Genomic DNA, 22,677 nt, shown 5'->3' with positions numbered 1-22,677 from the left:
AAGGGGGGGGGGGGGGAAGAAAAGAAAAAAAAAAAGGTGGTATGGTTAAAATCCTTAGCATAGGGAGTTATTGGAGCATCCTTATTAGTTTGAGCAATTTATGAGCAGAAAATATATGAATACCACATACATTAGTGCTGTTACTTAAGGATAACGTTCTCTACAAACCTACATGCATTTTTATATTACTATTTACTTAGTGCGGCAATTTATTGGCATCTCTTCCTTATGACACATCTACCACACTGCACATTATGCTTTTTTTGAGGAGGCAACTAAAGTAAGTGAAGACAAATCATTTTAAATAGCCTATTGCTAATTTTAATTAGTACAGTCAATTAATTTTAAAGGTGTACGTATAAATTGCTCATAGTTTTCTAACCACTGTATTCTTACAGTTATTCTTTCCCCCTTGCTTCAGTCCTATATTGGATGTGAATTTGTAAGGCTTCCTCTCACCAATATTTTTCAGCTTCTGCTATTTTAAGTTATGCCCATCTTTTCAGTATTTTGTAATAAATGCTTTGCTATTGCTAATAAATGGAAAGTTCCAAAATACAGTAATTTCCAATATTAGAGAAACAAATAAAACCTAAGAACTGTATTCAGGAAAAACAACTGGGAGAAAACATTTCTGAATATATCCCTGTGTGATGTGGCATCTGTCATGAGCTTTCATAAGCCACTTAACGTCTCAGTAGGCTCCAGACATTATTGAAGTTGTTTCATCCCAAGTCTATGTCTCCTTGGTAGGCAAAGTTGAACTAAATCACCATCAGATGATTAATCAGGCTTAATGTTTTAGACAATGTTTCAGATTAAGATAGGTCAGATATTAAAGATCTTGAGACAGAATGAAGGTCATGCTTAGTCTGCTGTATGAATTCTGGTATCCACTCAGATTATCTGACTGTATATTCCTTTCTCTTTTCTCATTAACAGCATTTTGGTCCATGAAACAAGAATAGAAATACTTTGAAAATATTATGCCACTCCAAATTAGATGAAAAAAAACAATCAAAAACCTAGCAGCATGTTTGTAGAGGAAACTATCAATTCAGAACGGTTTTCACTATTTCACTATTGACTAAATGTGTCACACATGCACAAGTGAACGAAATGAACCTCAGGCTGAACACTTTCATAGATCAGCACACACGATATTTTGGTTGCTCTTACCTACAGTAAGACACTTTGCAGCAGCATACTGAATAAAAATGTGCTGTGGGTCTTCCTCTTCTTTTTTACTTAGATGTATGAGAGCACAGAACAGACATCTACTTATATCTGCTTTTTTTATGCTACTAGATGCTGCTGTTATTATAAGCATAAAACACTAAAAAGGACTGCAAACCGCTTTTTGCACTGTAAGCATCATGCTATACAGTGTCAATTAAGCTATTTCAATAAGATACAGGTTAGAAGGAGAAAAAATTTTCACGTAACATAAATGCTAATTAAACTGTGATTTCAAGTTGAAAACTGAACTGTCGGGTAATTAGACAGGTGATTAAACTTTCTTCAACTTCACACTTGAAAAGACATCAGATGCTTGCTTAGTCTCCGCACAGTGACGTGTGTCAATGATATTCAGATGTCAAAGCTGTATTACTTTTAGGGCAACATTCTAGAAGAGTCATGGTCCATATTTCTTCTGAAATTGCAAAAACTGGTCTCAAAAAGCACTGGTTAAGTCCAAAACCTAAGCCTCTTTGTAAACGGCAAGACAGGATCCACATGCCTGTTCTAACAACTCCTCATACACCAGGTCCTGTCCCATGCTCTCTGCATGGAAGGACCCAAATACTGATTTCATGTACATCCTGCTCGCTTCAGCAGAGCATAAATATCAGTTACCAACAACAAAAGGAGAAGGGAGCTCGAAAGCAAGTTCAGATCATGAGTATGCATAGCAAAAGCAGCAAATATAATATATAACTTGAAGTTTTCTTTCTTTTGGGGTATATTTGTAGGCCCTTAAAGCCTCATTCCGTGAAGAACTCAGTTTGACTGCCTAGAATATTCTTAAGGGTATATTACAGCCTCAAATATATAAACACAAAAAAAGCAAATGATAAATAATGTTTTCAACACAACATCCAAAAGTTCTGATGGCTCTTGTCAGCTGTCTGTCAGCTCCGAAAAAATAAAATTCTGGCATTATTTCAGGAACCATATAACTTCACAAAGTTTAAAAAGTCTGAAACCGAGGATCCCCAGTTAACAGTTTATGAACTAAAAGAAAAAGTGAGAACGGACCTCATCCCTGCAGACAAGCCCCTCAGACTCCAGTCTCGGGCAGCAGAAGGCGGAGGCAGCAGTGTGATTTCCAAAAGCCAGGCTGAATTTGTCAGAGCCAGCTCGGAGTTGGAGGTAATGCTCTCTGCTTGATGCTGTATTTGCCAGTGCAGAGATGTAACTACCTTCTCACAGAGCTATTTCAAGTGCATAGGACTTACTAATTCATTCTTCATGATACACTAAAGCAGCTGAAATACACCTTTCGGGCCAAGTTTTGCCCAGAACAGATGTATTTTCAAATCACTTATTAGGCCGCTAACAAGGCCTTAGAGGCTTGCACACATTCAGGTGTCTCTTTATCAATGGCACGGTTCAATTTAATCTAGATAAAGAGCCCCTGGACAATTAACAGTTGACTAAAGTACGGGGGAGTCTCTAACTGGCTATCACATCATGGCAGAGAAAGCAATACCAGTATCCATAGCTCTAGCGTGGTCCTGAGCTCATCTTGATTTTGCCTAACTGTTTTCAATATCATAAGAAGCCAGTGATAACAGCAGAAGTAAGATGACAAACTCTTTTGAGATTATCACTACATACCATAGTTGCTTTCAAAAGACAAATCAAGAAACCCTTATTTCTGGAGACTGCAGTGTCTTCACAGCCCTACTCATCATCCAGAAGTTCTTCCTGTCAAAACAAACTACAACGCGCAGTAGCGTTGGGTCGGGAAACACATGAAAAAGTGTAAACTCCCTCAGAGCGGTATTTATGACAGTAAGGGCAATGTTAACCTCATCAGAAAGCCCCTCTGCGTACAGCACAGCAGATCTATAAAAATACCAGGTAATCCATAAACTCTTTACAGCTCAAGAGTGTTTTACTTCCAATGGCCAGACTTCGCATTTTTAGAAATATAGGGCTTCTTTGACCACATTAAAATCAACATTCAGTCTTAATAATTGCCTGAAAAAGAAGCCCACTTTTGATACTCAAATGATTTAACAACTAAGATGACCAGAGTTCATCACTTACTGGACTCCGGGTCTGAGTTGCCGTCTCCTTCCGTCCGGCTGTTGGGTGAAGCTTGCTCATAGTACTCTTCCTGGGGGAAGCCGAGGGGCAGAGGGTGCGATGTGCTAGCACCGCTCGTGGGTTCATGCTCTCCAAGCCCACTGTCACTGCAGCTTTCCTGGGAGCCATCTGGTAGGTGAAACGTGACACGGCGCTGAGGCTACAAGGAAGGAAGAAAATTATATGGTTTCCACTACAGTATCAGTAATTGCTTAATGCAACCAATTTAGGAAATGTATTATTTCAGTTATCTGCTGAAGACGCATTATCTAGAGTTGTGCACAATTTCAGGCTCTCATGAACAGGCAGCCTGCTTTCAAACCCGCTTCACCTGACAGCACTGCTTTCTTCTATTTTTTAAAAATGTAAGCCCTGATGCAAAATGAAAGACACCTCAAACTAAAAAGATTCTGTCAGACTTCACAAGTCTTTGGATGCCTGTTGTATATTGACTTGGAGATTTCAATCACTTTTTGAGGCTCAATTTATTTCACTGCTCAGTTTTCTAGTTTTCAAAAAACATTTTCTTTCCCATTAAAAGCTGTTCCACACTTTTGGGCCTAAAAATGTGACACACTTCTAATGTTGTTGGATTCTTCTAAGGCAGAGAAAGAACAAACAATAACAAGCCTTATGTATTGAAAACAATTTTAATAGATTTTGCAAAGCCATTAAACTAATGAATTAAAAGTCGATTCCACGACTCTCCTACAGACATTTCATTACGACCCCTTTGATTTCTGTTATACCACAGACCTGTATCTTAGCTGTAAAAGGCTGGAAGCTGGGAAACAAGAGGGCTGAGGAAGGAAAGCGTCACAGCACAGCTACTGAAGGAAGGGCCGGGTGAATGAAGCACCTGATGCATCAGGCATAGGACAACATTTTCACTACCCAAGTGACTCTGCCTGATTTAGGAGTTGAATATCTGAAATTTAAATCTGTCCCAGTATTAAAAGAAAATATGAACAAAGAAATAAGCAGCTGTCCTGCTTATTTCCATGCATCTTATTTCCATGTGTTTTGGAAGCATGAAACATGAAGATTCAAAAAACCCCCCAAAATAACAATTTAAAATGTTCTTAGCCTGATTTTACTCAAAATTCCATTTGAAAAGCAATGCAAAACTTTCCAGTTCCAGAATTGCTGAGATTAGTAATGCTAGAGATCAGATTTTTGATGCAATTATGCAAAAAAAGTATATACCTTGTTTATAATACAGCAGATGCTGTCAAGAGGTCCCTAGATATTTGGTTCCTACAGGTGATGGTGTTGAACACCATCGATAATATTAAGTTTTTGCTAAAAAGTTAAGTTCTTCTATTTTTCAAAATCTCTTTTTATCACTGTGACACTATTACATGTGCCCACAGACAGCTGCTGTACAGTGTGGTACAGCCAAGAAAATGGCAAGATCAACTTTACCTATGCAATTCCTGACAGATGTGAGTGAAAACTCTTCTTAAAAGCTACCAGTAAGAAATTCACAGCTTTCCCAGAAAATCTGTTGTAGCGCTTCACTACTGCTAATGGAGAAGTTTTCTTCTAATGTCTAACCTGCCTCTTTCTTGTTACAAAATAAATCACTTCTTCAGTCTCATCCATCATGGTCTGGTTATTCCCACTCATCTTTCTGGCATTTGGCACTTTAGTCTACTTCAGAATAAACAGACCTTATTATTTCAATCTGTCGTGTGCCTTCTGATATCTCTTACTGCTCCCCCCTGCACACGTGCTCACACATGCTTCTCTGTGAACTGCTGAAAACTCATTACACAGCTTCAGCTGAGATCTTTAAAGCGTGGAGTAGAGCAGAAGGATCATTTCACATCTCCGCAGGCTCCACTACTGCTTTGCCTTTTTCATGGCAGCGTAACACATTTTCCTTGCCAACCACCATAATGCCCAGCTCCTTTTCTAATGATCTTTTGCTAGTTGTCCCCTTTCTGGTTATTGCCATTGATTGCCGGAGCCTAAGTGCAGCACTTTGCATTCATTCTTCCTGCCATTCTGTTTTTCCAGATGATTTTGTCTGTTTGTTATCAAGTACACTCAGCCTTCCAGTCCTGCTTTCCTGTTTACCAAATTTGCAAATTTTAGATTCTCCCTCATTAGGCAGATCTCTCAGAAAAATTGGAACAGATCAAGCCAAGACATCAGTTGAGGAGCTCTGAAAACCTGAACACAGAATGACTTCCTATCACACAGCACGGAGGGGAGAAGAGAACCCTCCTGTGACTGCAGGAGAAGTCTTAGAGCCCACTGGAAAAAAAATCAGATGGTGAAAGGTTCACAGCTAACACCCCCACACCCTGTCGCATGCATTTTTTATGTCACCAGGAGAATCTCATTATTTAACTCTCTAGCGAGCTGCCTGCAGCTGTTCCCAGGGCTCTCTGGAAGGCTGGCTGGGACAGTGGTCCTGCTCCTCCCACCGGCTGTCTGATGCTTTTCCCACCACAGACAGGTAGAGATACATGGGGTGTCTCTGCACAGTCCAAAAAACAGATGGATCCACAGAAATTACTGATACGGCTTAGCCTATTCTACTGTCAATTGCCCCTCAGAGCCCTATTCATACCAGCAGTCTCAGTCGACCCTTATCTGAAAGCCCGAATAACTGAAGTTTTATGGAGTTGAGCCAGTGAAAATAATCCTGCAATGTTTCTGATTTACTCCCTGTATACAAAACTGCACTGAGCTTGCATAGCCATATAGCGACGGAATATGGAAATGGAATATGCTATTTTTTGGTCTTAAATGAGTCTGCTATTCACAGTATCTATGAAAAATCAACCTTCACTGCATAAACTGTAAAAACTATGCGCATTTTGTGAGGTTTACATTGCCTTCATGCTGTCTCGCGTCGCGCATGTGCTGTTTGGCACTCATGTTATGTTGTATCTTCTCATCTCCAAGCTGGAGATGAGAATCTTAAGAATTCTTAAGAATTCTTGTGGATCTTAAGAATAAAGTATTCTTAAAACCTTATTAGCCCAAGTTTTAGCGTTAGATACCAGTATTAGCTTTTGCAAATGGCTGGGAATGCAATTCCCAAAGGAATGCTATTATGTGCAACTGGGATTCACTAAGTTTAAACAGATGAATATTTCTGTTCATGGTTTGTCGTCAAAATACAGCAAAAGTTCTTCAGCAGATGACAGTAAAGGAGACCAGAAAGTCATCAAGTCGTTTTTTTAACTGCCTAGCCCAGTGAGAAAAAACAAAAGCCATACCCCAAACAACATTAAAAATCTCACTAACCCTCATGTTCAGTAAAAAATTTTAAATACTTAGTTAAACAAATTGAGATGTTATTAGTAGGAAAGACAAAAACATAGGATTTAAAATAAACTGGCATCAGCTAAAGGCTCATGATTTTTAATTTGATAGTGTCCCTGAGTATGTCACACCTGATAACGCTGATGACAGAGCGCTTTCAGAAGAATTTATCAAGATGAAAAAAACCCCAGCTATTGCTCTGCATGGCAGTGCTGCCATTTTCTTAATTCATGCAGGCATCGGAAAATGATCTGGAACAAGTAATTCTAATAAAATTTTGCCAAAAGCTGGGACTTATCTTCTGTCACAATTATTTTGGAAATTTCCTCCTTGAGGCATTTAAATTTCAATTTATAAGATTACAAAATATCCTCAGACTCCAGCTGCTTTTCTATTTATCCCCAAAGGGAGTTAGCACCAATAGTAATAGAATAACAAGGATTATGGTTTGTTTTATTTATTTGACTGACAGTATATTTTTTCAAAAAGAGAGAAACGCAAGCAAACCCATTATGTATTCTTAGTGGATTCTGAAAACGCTGATGTAGGAACTTGTAATACAGACAATTAGACTGATAGGGGAAAATGAAGTGAAAATTTAAGGAAAAATGTACAGTAGTATATAGTTTCTCTGACATATTTAACAATATTATATTTTTATTTATTAGTAGGAAAAAAGAATTTTGCTTCCAGAGATGTCATGAACCCAGACACAAATTCTGTCAGAGATCTCATACGGCATCCAAAAAAGAACTGCATTTTGTAATACCAGTGTGTGTCTGAAGGGATCAAATTATCTCAGAAAACCGCAAACCTTTTACTCTCATTATTGAAATTTATATGAAGACTGATCAAAGCCCCAAAGTATTCTGTGTTCAATCTTTCACTACAATAATTAGACTGTGGCAGTGGGAATAATAAAAGATGAGTCTAAGTAAATAGCTTTGGATACATTGAAGGGATGATTTCTGGAATTATACACCAGGGGTTAGCCAATTTATAATCAAAAACTGAAAAAAGGTAATAGAAAAAGCAGCAGATATGAACTGAGGAACATTAAACTATTAACCTTATTAACTTCATTGAAGCAAATTAATATCCTTTTAAAAGGATATCATAAAGAAAAAATATTACTGTTTAATTTATGTTGAATTAATTATATTATTTAGATGATAATTCTGATTTAAAACAGACCTTATTTGGGAGATGCTGTAAGACAGCATGAAAGTAAAAGAATAGGACTACTTCAACGTTCTTCTCCACTACTAGCAGCCAGTGAATAAAGAAGTAGACAAAAATATTTTTTAACTTTAACTTAGTTTTGCTACTAATATTCATTTTCTCAGTTGCTTATGTCTTTCAAATGCTAGGAAGGTATGAAAATGCATGCCTTAAATAACCAGGCAACTATCTTCAGTGGTCAGTTATGACCACTGCTGCTTCTCGGTTGCTAAAGAAAATCCCTAATCAAACTATAATTTCCAGCTCAAATCTTTTTATACTTAACTATCACCTTTTGTTCCCAAACTACAATCTTTTGTTCCATATGCTCTGGTAGAGATACACAGGACCCAGATACTATCAATGTAAAATTCTCAGAATAACATGAAAACAAACAGCTTAAAAGGATCCAACCACAAACCCAGTGGGAAACATGTCTTTGTGTTGAAACTCAAGAAAGAAAAGCCAGTATTTTTATTTTTTCTTTCCCTAAACTTAGTAGTGTACAACATAGCTATTATGGCCCAAAGAGTTTCTATCAATTTTTTTATAAGTCTGTATTTCACATACTTATTGCAGCTCAGAGCATTAAATCTAAGATCTTACTATGTTATCTTGATTACTTCGTAATGGACAAAACACATAATATAGTTCATTATCATTTTTCACTCAAATTAGAATAACTTCTAAATTTTTGCCAGCAATGATCTGTATTTTCTTTTGCAGCATCTATAAAGATGCTGAACGCTCTTGGTCACCGTTATTACACACAACTAGAAACAGTTCACTAATAACGAATCACTATTGTAGTCACCTTTTATGATTTAGCAGTTGGGGTTTTTTGAATTTCTTCAATATGGCTTGCAGTGATCCTGCACAGGACTGTTTTTTTTTAAAAGAGCGAAATGAAGGGCCCGTCTACTGGAGGGAAAGGGGAGAGGTAGTGTGTGTCAGAGTGACAATATCCAGTTGATTTGATCAGTCCAAGCTTAGCGGTCATTAAAATCAGTATTTTCCCCACCTCACATGAAAAAGGAACGCCCCCAACTATTGCCAATACTATTAGCCTTCATCTCATACAGATCAAGCTTGTTGAACAAGCCCTTCTTTTTACTGAACAAATTCAGCTGTATCAGTTACTGTCCTATCTTTATTGATTGCATCCCCTTCAGCTTCTGATTTTCTATATGTTTGTTCATTCAAACAGACCTACTGTTTTCCCAGTTTACCATATTTACCCGTCTAAATATTGGCAAAACATTACATTTTCAGATATTTAAAACTTCAGAAATCCAATATAATCCTTTTGACATTCTTGTTATAAATTTATCTCGTCCTCCTGATTTAATATCATTAACATTAATAACTGGTATCTTACATCCTTACTAATTACTAATGGAAAATACAGCATCTGGCTTCCTTCTAAAGAAGAGAAAGCTTTGATAAATACTTTTACCTTTCCTCACTGTGATTAATGATCTAACCCTTCCATAGTGGTATGAGATATGTAAATAGTTTTAGGCTTTCACTTATTATTGATTTAAATAACTCCTCCCACTGTATTAATTTATTTAGATGCAGGAAGCATAATCTATTAATTTCATAAAGGCAAATAAAAGCTTAGTTGACTGCCCAGACAAATACAAATTCAATATGGATGATTATCTCCTAGACAGTGCTTTAGTTTTTCAATGAAAGAATTACTACCTCCACAGCAAAACAGTGGAAGAGACAGTGCCCCTTTACCTGCTCAAATGGAAATTACTTAAAATTGTCAGATCTTGTAGTTGGATTCACTGACACAAAGAGTTGGCTCAAGTCTTGCAAGACTATCTTGTAACTCTACTACACTCACTTACTCAGGGTGCCTTATTAAAATCATACTTACATGCCCCTACAGGCATTTCTTGCAGGCATGTAAAACTGCACCTGATAACTGAAATATATGATATTTTCACTTATTAGCTATTGCAAAAGAATAATTTTGTGAAACCCTTTTTCATGTGGGTAAGCAACAGTTTTTTAACACCACCTGCTTTAAGAAGCAAATTTTCACTGATGCCATTTTTCACTGAAGTAACTACAAGCTAAGCCGATACTCCCATCTTCCTCTTGCGGCACAGAGGTCATGGAACAAACTCATTAGCCAAATCATCGCTGAACAAAAACACTATAAACCTGGAACTTCACAAATTTCTGATTAACAACCTCAACGCGTATTTATTTTCAGACTCTAATCCTCGTTGTACCAAAGAGTATATCTCATATGACATTTCCCAGCAACATTTAACAATTAAATTGTACTTTCTGAGCTTCTTGAAATAACAACAAAGAACTGAAATAAAAAAGCAAATAAAACTGAAAATAACATTTAAAGCATGTCAAACATTTTATTTAGCTTTTGAAAGGCAGTTATTGCATGCTAACTAGATGTCAAAATGATAGCTGAAAGCATGCTTTTTAAAGTTTAATTCATGTAAGTCTTCAATTTGACATATGATTAAATAAAAATTACACATGAAAGTGCACTATGGGCTGTGCTGTTGCTAAGATTGAGAAATAGGAAAGTCTCAATTCTGATTTTTTTTTTAATGTGTTCTTCACTTTCCAGGTTATCATCTGTGATGTTATTATCTTGAATGCTTGATTTCTGATAGGCACAGCCATTTTAGTTAAAAGAACATAATAATAAACAATAATACAGAAACATTTTGGTAATATTTGACATCACTTCTGATCGCTGGTCCAACAATGTGGATCTTCTTCAGCAGAAATACTGATCGGGTGTTATTACAGTTGTGACTATTTCTTTTAAAAGCAACACTATTGCTTAACTAGTATTTTCTTTGTGTTAATACTGAAATAGAGCAGAATTTATACTTTTGTAAACGTACATAGCACTCTAGCTCTAATTTCATTCTGTTAATTTATACATTTCAGTTGTAGCTCAGATAAATAGATTTCATCTTTCTTCATGAGTAAGGTATAGATTTATGGAATAATAAATGTTCTTCCAGTGAATTACTCACTGACCTCCAGCCCCTACTTTTGCATCGTAGCAGTCAAGGCTAAGCCATTAAGTTCAAGCATGAAGAGGTTATTAGAGCTATAGAGACCTGGAAGAAATCTCAAGAACCTGATTCAATTTCCATTTGCAATTTGTTTCTATTCAGTTTTTCATTTAAAGGTCAAATCTTTCTGAAGTAATACACATGTGTATAACTTCACAAGCCATCACAAGTATTCACTTAAAGAGGCTTGAAAATGGGCCTTCATCATTTCTGACCAATAAATGGAGCTATTCTTATTAGTGTTTCCCAGAAAAAGGGACTTTTATCTCATTTTGCTTCTTTGGGTTGAAAGTGTACTGAAGTCAGAAGAAAAACACAGACACATAGTAAGACATGCTCAAGGAGTATTCTTAAATACTCTAGTACAGGTAGTTGTGTATCACTTTAGTTGTATTTCACCCTATAAAATAAATCTTGGCTCCACAGAACTTTTTCCTGCAGGTGTGGATAGGATATTTGCATGGGAAGATTATCAAGCAGTTTATGTGCAATACAGACATGGAATAACCTTACGTTTGATATTCACATATGTAGTTGTCGAATGCGAACTCATTTCGCTATGGTTAAAAAAAAAGGTAGACAAATTATGGCAGAGAGCAAGGCCGCAGTATAAGCTTAGAACCTGAAGAGGCGGAGGTACCTCTTGAATAAAGAGAAAGAAAGAAAGACAGATCTCCTTAATTTCTTCTAGAAAAAAGCCCCATATTTTTTGATCCAAAGGTTTCTAGATTACATTACCACCAATTTTGGTATCATTCACAGGAGCCTTCAAAAGCCGTGGAGACCACCCGTTGCTCCCGGTCCCCAGGGAGCAGCCAGCCCTTGCTGCACCCTGACATAGTAAAGAAGCAGGTTTTCTGCGATATCTCCCCCAGAAGAGACAACACAAAGATTAAAAAAATAAATTAAAAGTGAAGGGCCTCTTAAAGTGAGTAGAAAAGCAGCTTTTTGGCATGTCACTATCTCACTACGTTTGTTATGACAGCAGACCTTTGTTATAACAGCATTTAATTTGTTATAGCAGCAAATCTATAGTGTTCGATATCAAGTATTTGATTAGCTAGAATGGGAACTGATGATAGTTAAAATGGAAGGATAAAACTAATATATTTTATGCTGCTGTCAAAAAAAGCATCTTGCTCTTTCTGGAGAAGAGAAAGAATAGACAAAAAGTTACCCTTTCACCCAAAATGGGCTCTTGGGAAACTCAAGACTTACTTAGAGTGCAGTGAAAGCATTCTCTTTTCTGCTCTCTGTATCAGTATTTGTTTGCAACATTTATCTTTTTGGCCTTTAGCAAATATCCTTTAACCACTTAGATTACCCATTCTTAATTTTAAGTGTACAGTGCGTTTGCCAGCTGAGGTCACCTATCTAAAGTACATTCTCATGGCAATTATAATTAGTCCACCTTTAGGTGAAATGGTTAAGGAAGAGGCAAGAGAATACAAAGAAAACCTGCTGGCCTGTGTAAAATAAAGCTGCAGGCCAAAATTTACAAGCAGTGATGCAGTTCATGCTGTATTTGCTTTGTACAAAGTAAAAATCTAGCATTTAAGCATGGAGACGTTTTTCAGCATTACGCTCTTTAGTGAACTCCAGTGGTCCAAGACAATCTTCGCTAGATCAAGAAACCTTTCACCAGAAGAGGTACCACTGAGAAGAATCCATGAAAGCTTCCAGGGTCAAAACATGTATCCTGAAATTGCCTCTCCAATTGCCAGATAGAAGTTTTACTCTCAATATGAGAAGTTATTCCATATACTGAAATAAAGGAATTTTTGACTGGTACACTTTGCTTTGTTTCAATCTTCTGTTACTGTAAATAGGAAGGATGCTATGTGATAAATGTCACGGTGAACACTGTTGCAATACTTTATTTCAAATATTTTAAATATCCATTTTTCTCCCCTCGTTGTTTTAAGGTAAAGCATTACATTTTATTTTATTAAAGTCAGAAATCTCCCATTTGCATCACTATTTTCACAGCTTATGCCATCAGGGTGATAATGAATAAATTTTTAGCTGTTATTTACAGTAGAATACATGAAATATTCAAAATTACTAAAGTGAGTTGAGCTACATGCTACTAGCACATTCTTAAATGGATGTCTGAAATACCTATTTGTAAATGGGAAAACTTTTACAAATTGAAGTGCTGTATCGTATCATTGATACCATCCTTCGCTCCTACAGAGCGATGTCTCTGCAATTGTCCTTTCAGATAATCAGAATATATAACTGTCTTTCAGAATTCACCACTTGTGTAATTTCAGTAAAGCAAAATATAAAGCCATTAGCCTTCCCTTGTTCCTTAAATCTTTCTAGCTTATTTCCATATTCAGTGCAGCCATTCTTTAGGACTATTAAGATTACTTACTCATCTTTCTTCACGGAGCAAAATATACAATACAAATTACTGAAGTAATGCAGCATATGCTAGTTTGCATAAAGAAATAATGCAGTTCTGGGCAAGGGGAATCGAGGGACTCCAGCTGAAGCCTGAGGAAAGGCGCTTCCTCTGAAAGCGAGCTGAGCGCTGCTGTGTGCCGCTGAGAGCAGGCGACCTGCCCGCAGTCAGACCCCTGCGCCTGCAGCTGCCCCGATTCCAACCCAGCTACGACCTACAACCATGGGATTTGTGCTCTGAAATCACAATGAGAGTGCAGCTGTGGAGGGGAGCTGTAAGTCAAGGTCCGGTTTTGTGAGGTTCAGGCATCTGTCACCAGGGACCTGGCTTTATAAAGCACAGAACTGTGACCTTGGGGTTGCTTTCCTGACAAGCAGTTACTGAGGTGAGTGAGAAAACAGGTGAACTCAAGCCATGCACAGTAAGTAGAAACCGAGACAGAAGTGAAGTTGTATACTTAGTAACTCAAGGAGTCAACAGAAAGGCACTAATGCAAAAATATATAAAGCGCCAAGGGGAAACAGTAGAGAAGTCAGCAAAAGTGAGGACTGGGCACTTCCAGTGAGCCACAAAGGCCAGCTCTTCCTCACGGGACCGCCGGCTGCGTAGTCCGCACAGACCACCAAGTGCCTCTGTCAGCAGCACTGAGCATACCAATGTTTTGCTTAAGAGCAACTTAGTCCCAGCCATTTACTGTATAAAACCAAAAATAACATTATTGCATACTCATAAATAGCATAATCCTGAGCCCGAATCCCCGCATTTTTGGAACGGTGCCCAAGTAAAAGTGCCCCAAAGAGCTGAGAAATAAAAGGGGCTGGGGAGGGAAGGCCAAAGGCACGGTGAATGCCACTTCTGCAACTCCCTGAGCACATTCAGTGAGTACCTCTATTTCCTCACCTGCCACGCAGAAGATTAACACTGCTACCATCTTTATTTCAGGATTATTCAAATTTCATGTAAAGCTCAGTTAAATCAGAGGTAAATATTATTCTCCATACAAGCCACACTGAACTTGCAACCTATAAATCTGCAATGCTTTTGCAATTCTGACACCAAGGAGATGATCAGGAAAGGCAACTGCTTGCTCTAGCTGATCCAGAAAAGCGTGACAATGCAGAAATCCCTTGTAACATGCAGTCATGCAAGAACAAATGCAAGGCTTTGGGTATACACTGCATTCTTACTGCTCAGGAGAAGGCAAATTGCTGTAGATATCTGAGAACCAGGGAGGACCTTTGAAATAAACCAGCAGGAAAAATGTGTGTGTGGAAGGGTAATAACGTTCATGTCAGCAGAGCTGGCATAAGGCATGCGGGCAACAGGGAGACACTATGGGCATGGGTATCTTCCACACACAGCTACACGCACATGCACATAGACTTGCATTCCTGTATCGATTACACTATCAAATACCCATGGTAACTGCCCTGGTTGCTCACCCTGAAACCATCGTTATGCATAAATTTTCCCGACTAAAGAATTCAATTTAATTCTACCCTTTAAGATATTTCTTAGTGTTTTCTTATTTTCATTGGCATACAGTGTCTGTGCTTTGCACAAAACAAAATGCACTTCACACATTTTCCAGGCAAAACGTGTAAATACAAACTTGCAGCATTAATTATGTTCTTTCTCCTACTGATTTTAATTAATTTGACCTTTGGTCCTATTTCTGTCAATTCAGGAGGCATACTGCAATCAGAAGAAAGCTACAGTGTAAATATTCTATTCTGCAAGTCAACAACTAAATGAGTAAGCAATGGAGGAAAATCTATAGCATGCAATTAGCATTATACTTTTCATTTTTTTCTTACTTCACAGAACTCATTAATAACTTTTAGTAGGTAAAATTGAAGCTAGGAACCCTCCTACACCTTAGGCATAGTATATTCTACCTTTGCACAAAAGAAATTCTTTTGATGTACTGGAAATCCTATTAATAGATTCACCAGAAAACAAGCATGTAAGCTGGCAGAGGCAATTGCAAGAGGTAAAATGAATGTAAATGACAGATGAAAGAAAATTTCCATGCCGTTCAGATCAATATAAGCAAAAGTGCTGCAGCAACCATAGCACAGAGACGAAGGGAATTCATCAAACTTGTATTTCAGATTATTTGTCCTGTTCCAAATGCACCCTCTGTGTTCCTGAGCTATGTTCTTCCTTTACCCAGTTAATACTACATTAAGATGCACTCCTGCAGGGGCTTTTTCCTTATGTTGCTGAACTGAAGTTTTTCAGTGCACTCAGATATGGGAGGGGGGGAGTGTAGAGAATAGCTTCTTGCTTCTAAATACTGCCATTTTGAAAGCCCGTAATTGCAGCACTTAATAATTTTCTAAATACTTAAGCCAGAATTAATTACCCCTGCTATTATTGCAGGAGTATGGATCATATATTGGGTATGATGAAGAGAATGTGTGATAGAACATTTTATTGTACTCCGTGCATGCAGTGGGTGTGCAAAGCACTTAAACTATTAGAAGCAAGAGGCTTCTGTACTTCAATTATATCTCAGTATGCTCATCAGATATCTACAGAATCAGCTTTGCTCATTTTGTGCTTTTTGTTGTTGCCTAATTAAAGACTTTCAGGACCCTTCTTTACACCAGGGACTAATCATCATTTTAAAAAGAATCCTACTTTATTTAAAATCGTATTGGTTCTTGGTGAAGAATGAGAGGAAGGTAAATGCTTATTGTTAAAACAGCTTCATTTCAACAGACTTTGAAATGTATTTTCATTAGTAGCCAGAAATCAAGGCACGTCATGAACTTCAGCAATTGCCTTTAATGGAGTTAATCTACAGTCTTCTGGCAGTTTTATAATGGTGTTGAGGAATCAAAAATATCTGTGGCTACTGTTACAGCTAATTGCCCACACTGTTTAAAAATCCCTTTATGCAGAAGCTGGGTGAATGCAGGAGGGGTGGTGGGAAGGGGAGAAATGGCTGCAGAACTGGTTGTAGTCCACTCAGCAGTAGAAATACTACCTGTAATGTATAAGACATTTAAACATTTTGAGATACCTAACAAAACACATAAACATGGTATTTGCAAGGGGGAAATCAAAGCCACAAGGAGATGAAGCTTCGCTTCCAGAACACTGGATTCAGACCTTTGCGCAGAACACAAACTAAAGTGACTTTGATCTCATTCTAGTGTGTCGAAAACAAAAAAATAATTTCTTATGAAAAACAACCACCCCCTCTCCAAAAAACCAATGCTTGTCTGAGATTCAGTGGAATAATATTATACTGTTGAGGCAGGCTCATTGTTTGAAAGAAGGCTGGCAGCATTGCTTTGGTTTCAAAGTATTTACTGGGAAACCAGAATTGAAGCAGCAGCCTGAAGCACACCAGCTGACTCTTCCCAGAAGTTCAAAAGACTTGGGCTGTGTTGCTGCAGGTATCTGAAGCACAGACAGGGATATATTTACTAGAGGAATGTACTGCCACATCTCAAATGAACACAATCAAAATCAGTGCAGATTTCAGTCAGTGCTCGTGTAGCAAGGTGGCAAGATACTAAATGCCATCACGAGCAGTGAAACAAAAGGGATCCAAAGCAACACTTTGTCCCTTTCACCGACATCTCTAGAATTGCCTTTGAGACTCAGGACCATGATATGTTCATTTATTTCATAACAGAAATAGTGACTAATGCCGAGAGTCTCTGATGAAAGAGATCAGGCAGCTGTGGAAGTCATTTCCCTAGCTGGGAGGAAATAATTTCCTCTTGTGTTATATGCCCTTGTGCTGGCTCTCGTAACCCCAGCCAACAAATTCATTTTCTGTAATTGTTTACATCCCTGCCTCAAAAGATATACCCCATTTTTTCCCCACAGTTGAAGACTATAAATCCACTCTTGGTACAGACTACAGTCTAATTCCCAACTGACTCCCCAGGGACAAAGAGAAGAAAGAGAAGACAAACAACAACTACAAGAAGATGACTCTCCGGCTCCAATCAATAATTTGCCTGTCACTCCACAAGTGCATCGCCCTATCGGCATAACTCTGCAAAGTTCCTTATCAGTGATGCAGTCTTACACTTGCTAGGTAGACGTTAAGCATTTTTGCATCCCGTGGGTTTTGCATTTCAGTAAATCTCCTCCTCCCAGCAATACAAATGTACAATAGCTGCCACAGACTGACAATAGATGCTAGAAATTTGAAAAACAGCCTATAGCGTAATAGTACTTTGCACATATATATCATTCTTTACCCGAATGGGCTTTAGAAAGATGAATTCAGTTTTAGAATAACCGAAAAGACAGTTATTAAAGCAGTTTACAAATCAACAAACCAAAGCACAAACGGCTATGCCCTCTTGATTCTTGTGATTGAAGTTTAGGCTAAGTCAATGGCAAAATCCAAAAATGAAATCAGGAGTCCTGGGCAGAAGGGACACTGTTAGGCAAGTTGTAATTACACTGCATGTTCTCCACCTAGCATGCCTCCCCAGAGAAAAAGCTCTGATCTCTCAAAATATACCAAAAAAGGAATTTATATTCCAATAAACTATCACAGATTGCCCGCAATAGGGAATTATTCTCTCAAAATATACCAAAAAAGGAATTTACATTCCAATAAACTATCACAGACTGCCCGCAATAGGGAATTACGCATGTGCATTTTATAAGAATAATGCACATAAATACAAGCACAGACAGCATCACTTGAAACCATATCAAAGCCAGACAATACACCACAAACCCAAAAGAAAGTGACTCAATAAAAACTGTTTTCTGACTAGTTTGGCCAATACTAGCGGGTGTTCACTGAAGTGAGTGCTAATGCAGTCTGTTTCAATGGAGCCATATGGATTAAAAAATGCCATTAGCAACATCATCTAACACTAAACCTCTGTGAGCAAGTGAGAGAACAATAATGATCTTATCTGCTCTAACAAGACTGAAAAACTGGTGACTGCAGAAGATGCATACTGCCAGATATTCCATCTGTGAGTAACAGACGAGTTCATTAATGGAAATCTTCAAATTAGAGCTGAGAAACCCACAGCTAAGAAAGGACTGCCTTGACAGGCAAAGTTCCTGTTTAAAAGCTCTACATGTTCATGAGGCTTAAGATTGAGTCATTACAATTATCTGCTATCACTTTTATATATGTCTTTTTCTTGTTCTGAAGTTGCATTGACGGCAGTGCTCCTGCCAGTGTTTGCCACTCGTTCCACGAGAACTGTCTGAGCTTTGGGAGGAGCTCTGAGCACGGAGCCTGAAATCTATCACGTCAGACAACTTACCAGCTCTGCAATACAATGCAGAATTTAGATAAGAAGTATGGGTGTTCCTTTTAGCATTTAAGTCAATCTTACAATCTGCTCAGACTTTTAAAATGCTTCAAGGTAGTACCCACCATACCCCGGACAGATGCATTACCTACATATGGCAGACTTGATCCAAAGCTCCCTGAAGTACTTCTCCCCCAGCCCTACCTCCCTCCAAATAACTTTTGAGTGAAGTGCATGATAAAAGCTCAAATAAAATCCAGATTCATAATCTAAGACCAATTTGAAGATACACAAAACAGGGCTAAATCTTGAGTCCCAACAAGCTGTGACCGGCAAAACCAGACATCCTCAGAGGAAAAGTGGACATTATTTAAAATTTTAAGTTTCCCTTCACAAAGGAAACATTAGTAGAGAAGTATTCAGTGATTTTCCTACATCAATCTTGCAATTCAATATTGACACAACTTGTATCAAAATATCAGAAGAAATAACATTCTACAGAAAATGGCCATAATATTTTTCCCAATATTTTAACCAAAGCCCTGCTATGGAGCAGCATTAGAGAGCTTCTTCAGGAATGCTAGCAAAGAAGTTTCATGAAGTTTCATCATATCAAATGAATGCTGAAATGTTTTATTGTTATTCATTTCAGAAACTCAAACAGAACACCAGAGCTCTGTTCAGCTTCAGGCCCACTCCAATTTTTTTTTCATTTAATTTTTCAAGTTCCAAGGGCAGGCAGGCAGGGAGCTGCATTCAGTGGGAGGCCAGAGAAGCGAGTGGCATGTATCAATAGGACATCTAGGTAAAAGCCTAATGGGGGATCAAACAGAAGAGCCCTCATTTCTAATGCCAGCCTAGAGGTAATCAAACAAAAACACAGGCAAATCAATGCAAATCAAAATCAGCCAAAAGGCATTATATCACAGACTAACACATCCATCTGTAAAGGTTTGATTTTGTCCGAGCTTACATCTCTTACAAGCACACTGCTACACCTCCAGCTGCAAATACTCTCAAATAAGCAACCGAAGTATTAAAACATAGCAACCCTGAAAGTGGTACCAGCAAATTTACCTATAAGTTTAGACTGAATTATTGCATAGGTACCCAAACATTCTGCTTCATTTTAAACGCCAACCTGTGGAAAACCTTCTACTAAAACCTTGTACTTCACCTTCCCTTAGCAACAGGCCAGCCAAGAGTCCTTGCTGCCTCCCAGATAAGAGTACGGCGGCAAAGAACTAATTCACCCCCCAGTGCATGTATGAAGCCGCTGTGGAGTCACGCTGCTGGGTATGATTTACTCAATAGGCTCTTGAAAACCGCATTAGCTCTCACACCAGCTTTTTTTCATTTACGCCGTGTTCTTTTTCATCTCGCCACAAGCAGCACATGGATTAACCAGTTCTTCAGCTATTTCAAAGCCTTTACAAAACAAAAATAATCCCCCCAAGAGAGCAAACAGAAAAAAAATAAACTCTCTCTTTTTAAATTTGTTTACAATTTGCTTGTTCTGGGGTAATTTCTGGAAGTATTTAGTGATACTGTGGTTAAGTCCGAAACAGGAACCAGAATGGATGCAGCTAATTTCCAGACAGCTGAAGACATCATGCCCTCAGGTTTTTACTGTTTTGTACATTCAAAATAATTATATTATTGTATGCAGTTTGACTTCTAAACTATTTTGACGAGACTCTTAATCCCTGTAAGAAAAACTAATTAATTTGGTTTTCTGATAGTTTCAGTGACTGAAAAATATTGAAAACCAAATTGATTTTAGACATATTTTCAATCACAGTTGGCAGAAATCTTGTACCTTAATGAAAACATGCAAATAGAATTTTCTTTTTCTCTTTTAAAAGGATCTCTTACCAGGTGAAAGGTCATTTGTGAGAGTTATTTTGCCTTAAATTGCAAAATGCTCATCTCATGAAAAATAATAAAATAAAAATAAAAAGGTCAAATTCTGCTGTTAATGATGGCTGATCATCACCTCCAGACTGTTCTTCTCCCACGGTCAGAATGCCACACCACCCAGCCAGGGACAACGTGCATTTGCCTCCCTGCTATGGCTTTCTTCAAACAAAGGGATGCCAGTGAATTAGAAGACTCCAACTGAAATACTTGTGATACTTGTCGCTTGACAAGAAAGCGTAAGGTAGATTTTCTCTCTAATGAGTCCGTTTTGCACCTTGGAAATCCAGCACAGACTCCCGGTCAGAATGCCACACCACCCAGCCAGGGACAACGTGCATTTGCCTCCCTGCTATGGCTTTCTTCAAACAAAGGGATGCCAGTGAATTAGAAGACTCCAACTGAAATACTTGTGATACTTGTCGCTTGACAAGAAAGCGTAAGGTAGATTTTCTCTCTAATGAGTCCGTTTTGCACCTCGGAAATCCAGCACAGACTCTACAATGTGCTGCCTTACCTTCCACCAGTGCTGTAAGTGTGCATGTTTGCAGAAAAAGCTGAAAACATGATCGATTTACAGAGGTGAGAGAGGACCAGACAATTAACTCCAGAAATAGAAAGTTAAAACAGTCAATGTCTCCTCAGTGCATGTTAACGTCTGACAAAGGTTCCCACTGAGATACCCCTACCAAAGGCAGAAGGTTCAATTATTGCAACTTACATTTTAAGTGTAACGATTTGTGTTATCCCAGCTAGCTTAAAACTTGAGTAAAACAATCAATGGCTGTTTTCCCATCCACGAAAATAAAGCATTGGACATATGGTTTTTTGGGGGGTGGTTGTTTGTTTCTTTGTTTTATTTGTGGGTTGGTTTGTTTGGGTTTTTTTAATTTAAGTTCACCAGAAAGGAAATTCAGGCAAACCAATTTTTTTTTCTGACCCTAGGAAGATACATCTGAAGCCACTGAACAACAATATTGAGCTTCTGCATGAAACTGAAGCAAAACTCAGGAACAGAAGAAATCCTGAAAATCCAAAATTCAAAACATACTTCATCTTGGCTTTACATCACTCCATTTAAATGATTTAAAAAAAACCCCCAAACCAACAAAAAAACCAAACCCACTCTTTCCCTATATTTAATCCACATTACCATATTTGTATAGTATTATTCTGCCATCAGAATAAATCCAAAGCTTGTCACTCTTCAGGTCAACGCTCATGCCCATCCCTCTGAAGTGGGGTTCCAGCCGTTGACAGCTAAACACAGACCCACTGCTTTTAGTCACTACTTTGCCAGTAGTATTTTAGTCATATATAAACCCAGTAAATCCCTACAGACAGATCACACAAAATCTTTCAACGCTGGAATTGTGGCTATAATCTGGCGTGTATAGCACTGTTTGCCACACAAGCACACTCCCTCACCCTTGGGTATTTCGCAAGGAAGATTGATTCTTCCATGCATAATAAAAATGCTACGATGCAGAAGCAGTGTTACCATGGAACAGAAGCCATGAGGCTGGAGCTCCAGCAATGCATCAGGAGGGTACTAAGCCCCTCGAGGGTCACACAGGAGACCCCAGGTTCCTTTGTTTACAGGACCTGGGTTACACCTGGAGATATTTTTAAGTTGCTCCATCAAAACCAAGCATACTCCCCTGTCTCTCCCGGGAGGAGAAAGGGTGTGAAAGAAGGTGACTGCACACCAAGAATGACTGTAGCAGAAAGAAAAAATATTCCTAAACAATGCGTATGTATTTATCTCTTACCAGTTAGATGATTTTTGGTAGTAAAACAAATGAGAAAATAGAAATGGGGGTGGGGCACAACACAACCTTAATTTATACCAATAAATTGCTTAAGTTCAAAGAGACATTTATCTTCCCTGATTAGGTGACATCTAGTGACACAATGGTCCGTGTCTATGAATAAAATATATTTTAGACATTCTGCTTCTCTACTGTGTTTATACTTTTGACATACCTATATAATTTGTCAAAACCACAAAGCTTGGAGCAGACTATATATGCCTGTGTGGATGGAATTACAGTAGGCTTTACAATAGGTAATGAAAACATAATACTGAATTGTGGAATAGCATACTGCACTATTATACGAAATCCTGCTTTTAAAAATATCATATAACAAAATATCTTTTCTTTAAAGAAGAAAGGAAAGCTGTTAAAGACGACTGAAAGAAAGA

At 38.1% G+C, this 22,677-nt stretch overlaps 1 protein-coding gene across 1 annotated transcript in view; it reads right to left on the bottom strand.

The window, feature by feature from the left end:
* LOC103899476 (protocadherin-11 X-linked) overlaps positions 1-22,677 on the bottom strand; it is a 532,785-nt gene that overhangs the window by 139,413 nt on the left and 370,695 nt on the right. Inside the window, exon 5 of the mRNA XM_019472250.1 lies at positions 3,277-3,475. Within this exon, the coding sequence (XP_019327795.1) occupies positions 3,277-3,475 (199 nt within the window). The remainder of the gene's footprint in view (positions 1-3,276; positions 3,476-22,677) is intronic.

This window comes from Aptenodytes forsteri, unplaced genomic scaffold (genome assembly GCF_000699145.1).
Source record: "Aptenodytes forsteri isolate BGI_AS27 unplaced genomic scaffold, ASM69914v1 Scaffold371, whole genome shotgun sequence".
NCBI lineage: Eukaryota > Metazoa > Chordata > Aves > Sphenisciformes > Spheniscidae > Aptenodytes > Aptenodytes forsteri.
This window is presented reverse-complemented; position numbering and strand designations above follow the sequence as displayed.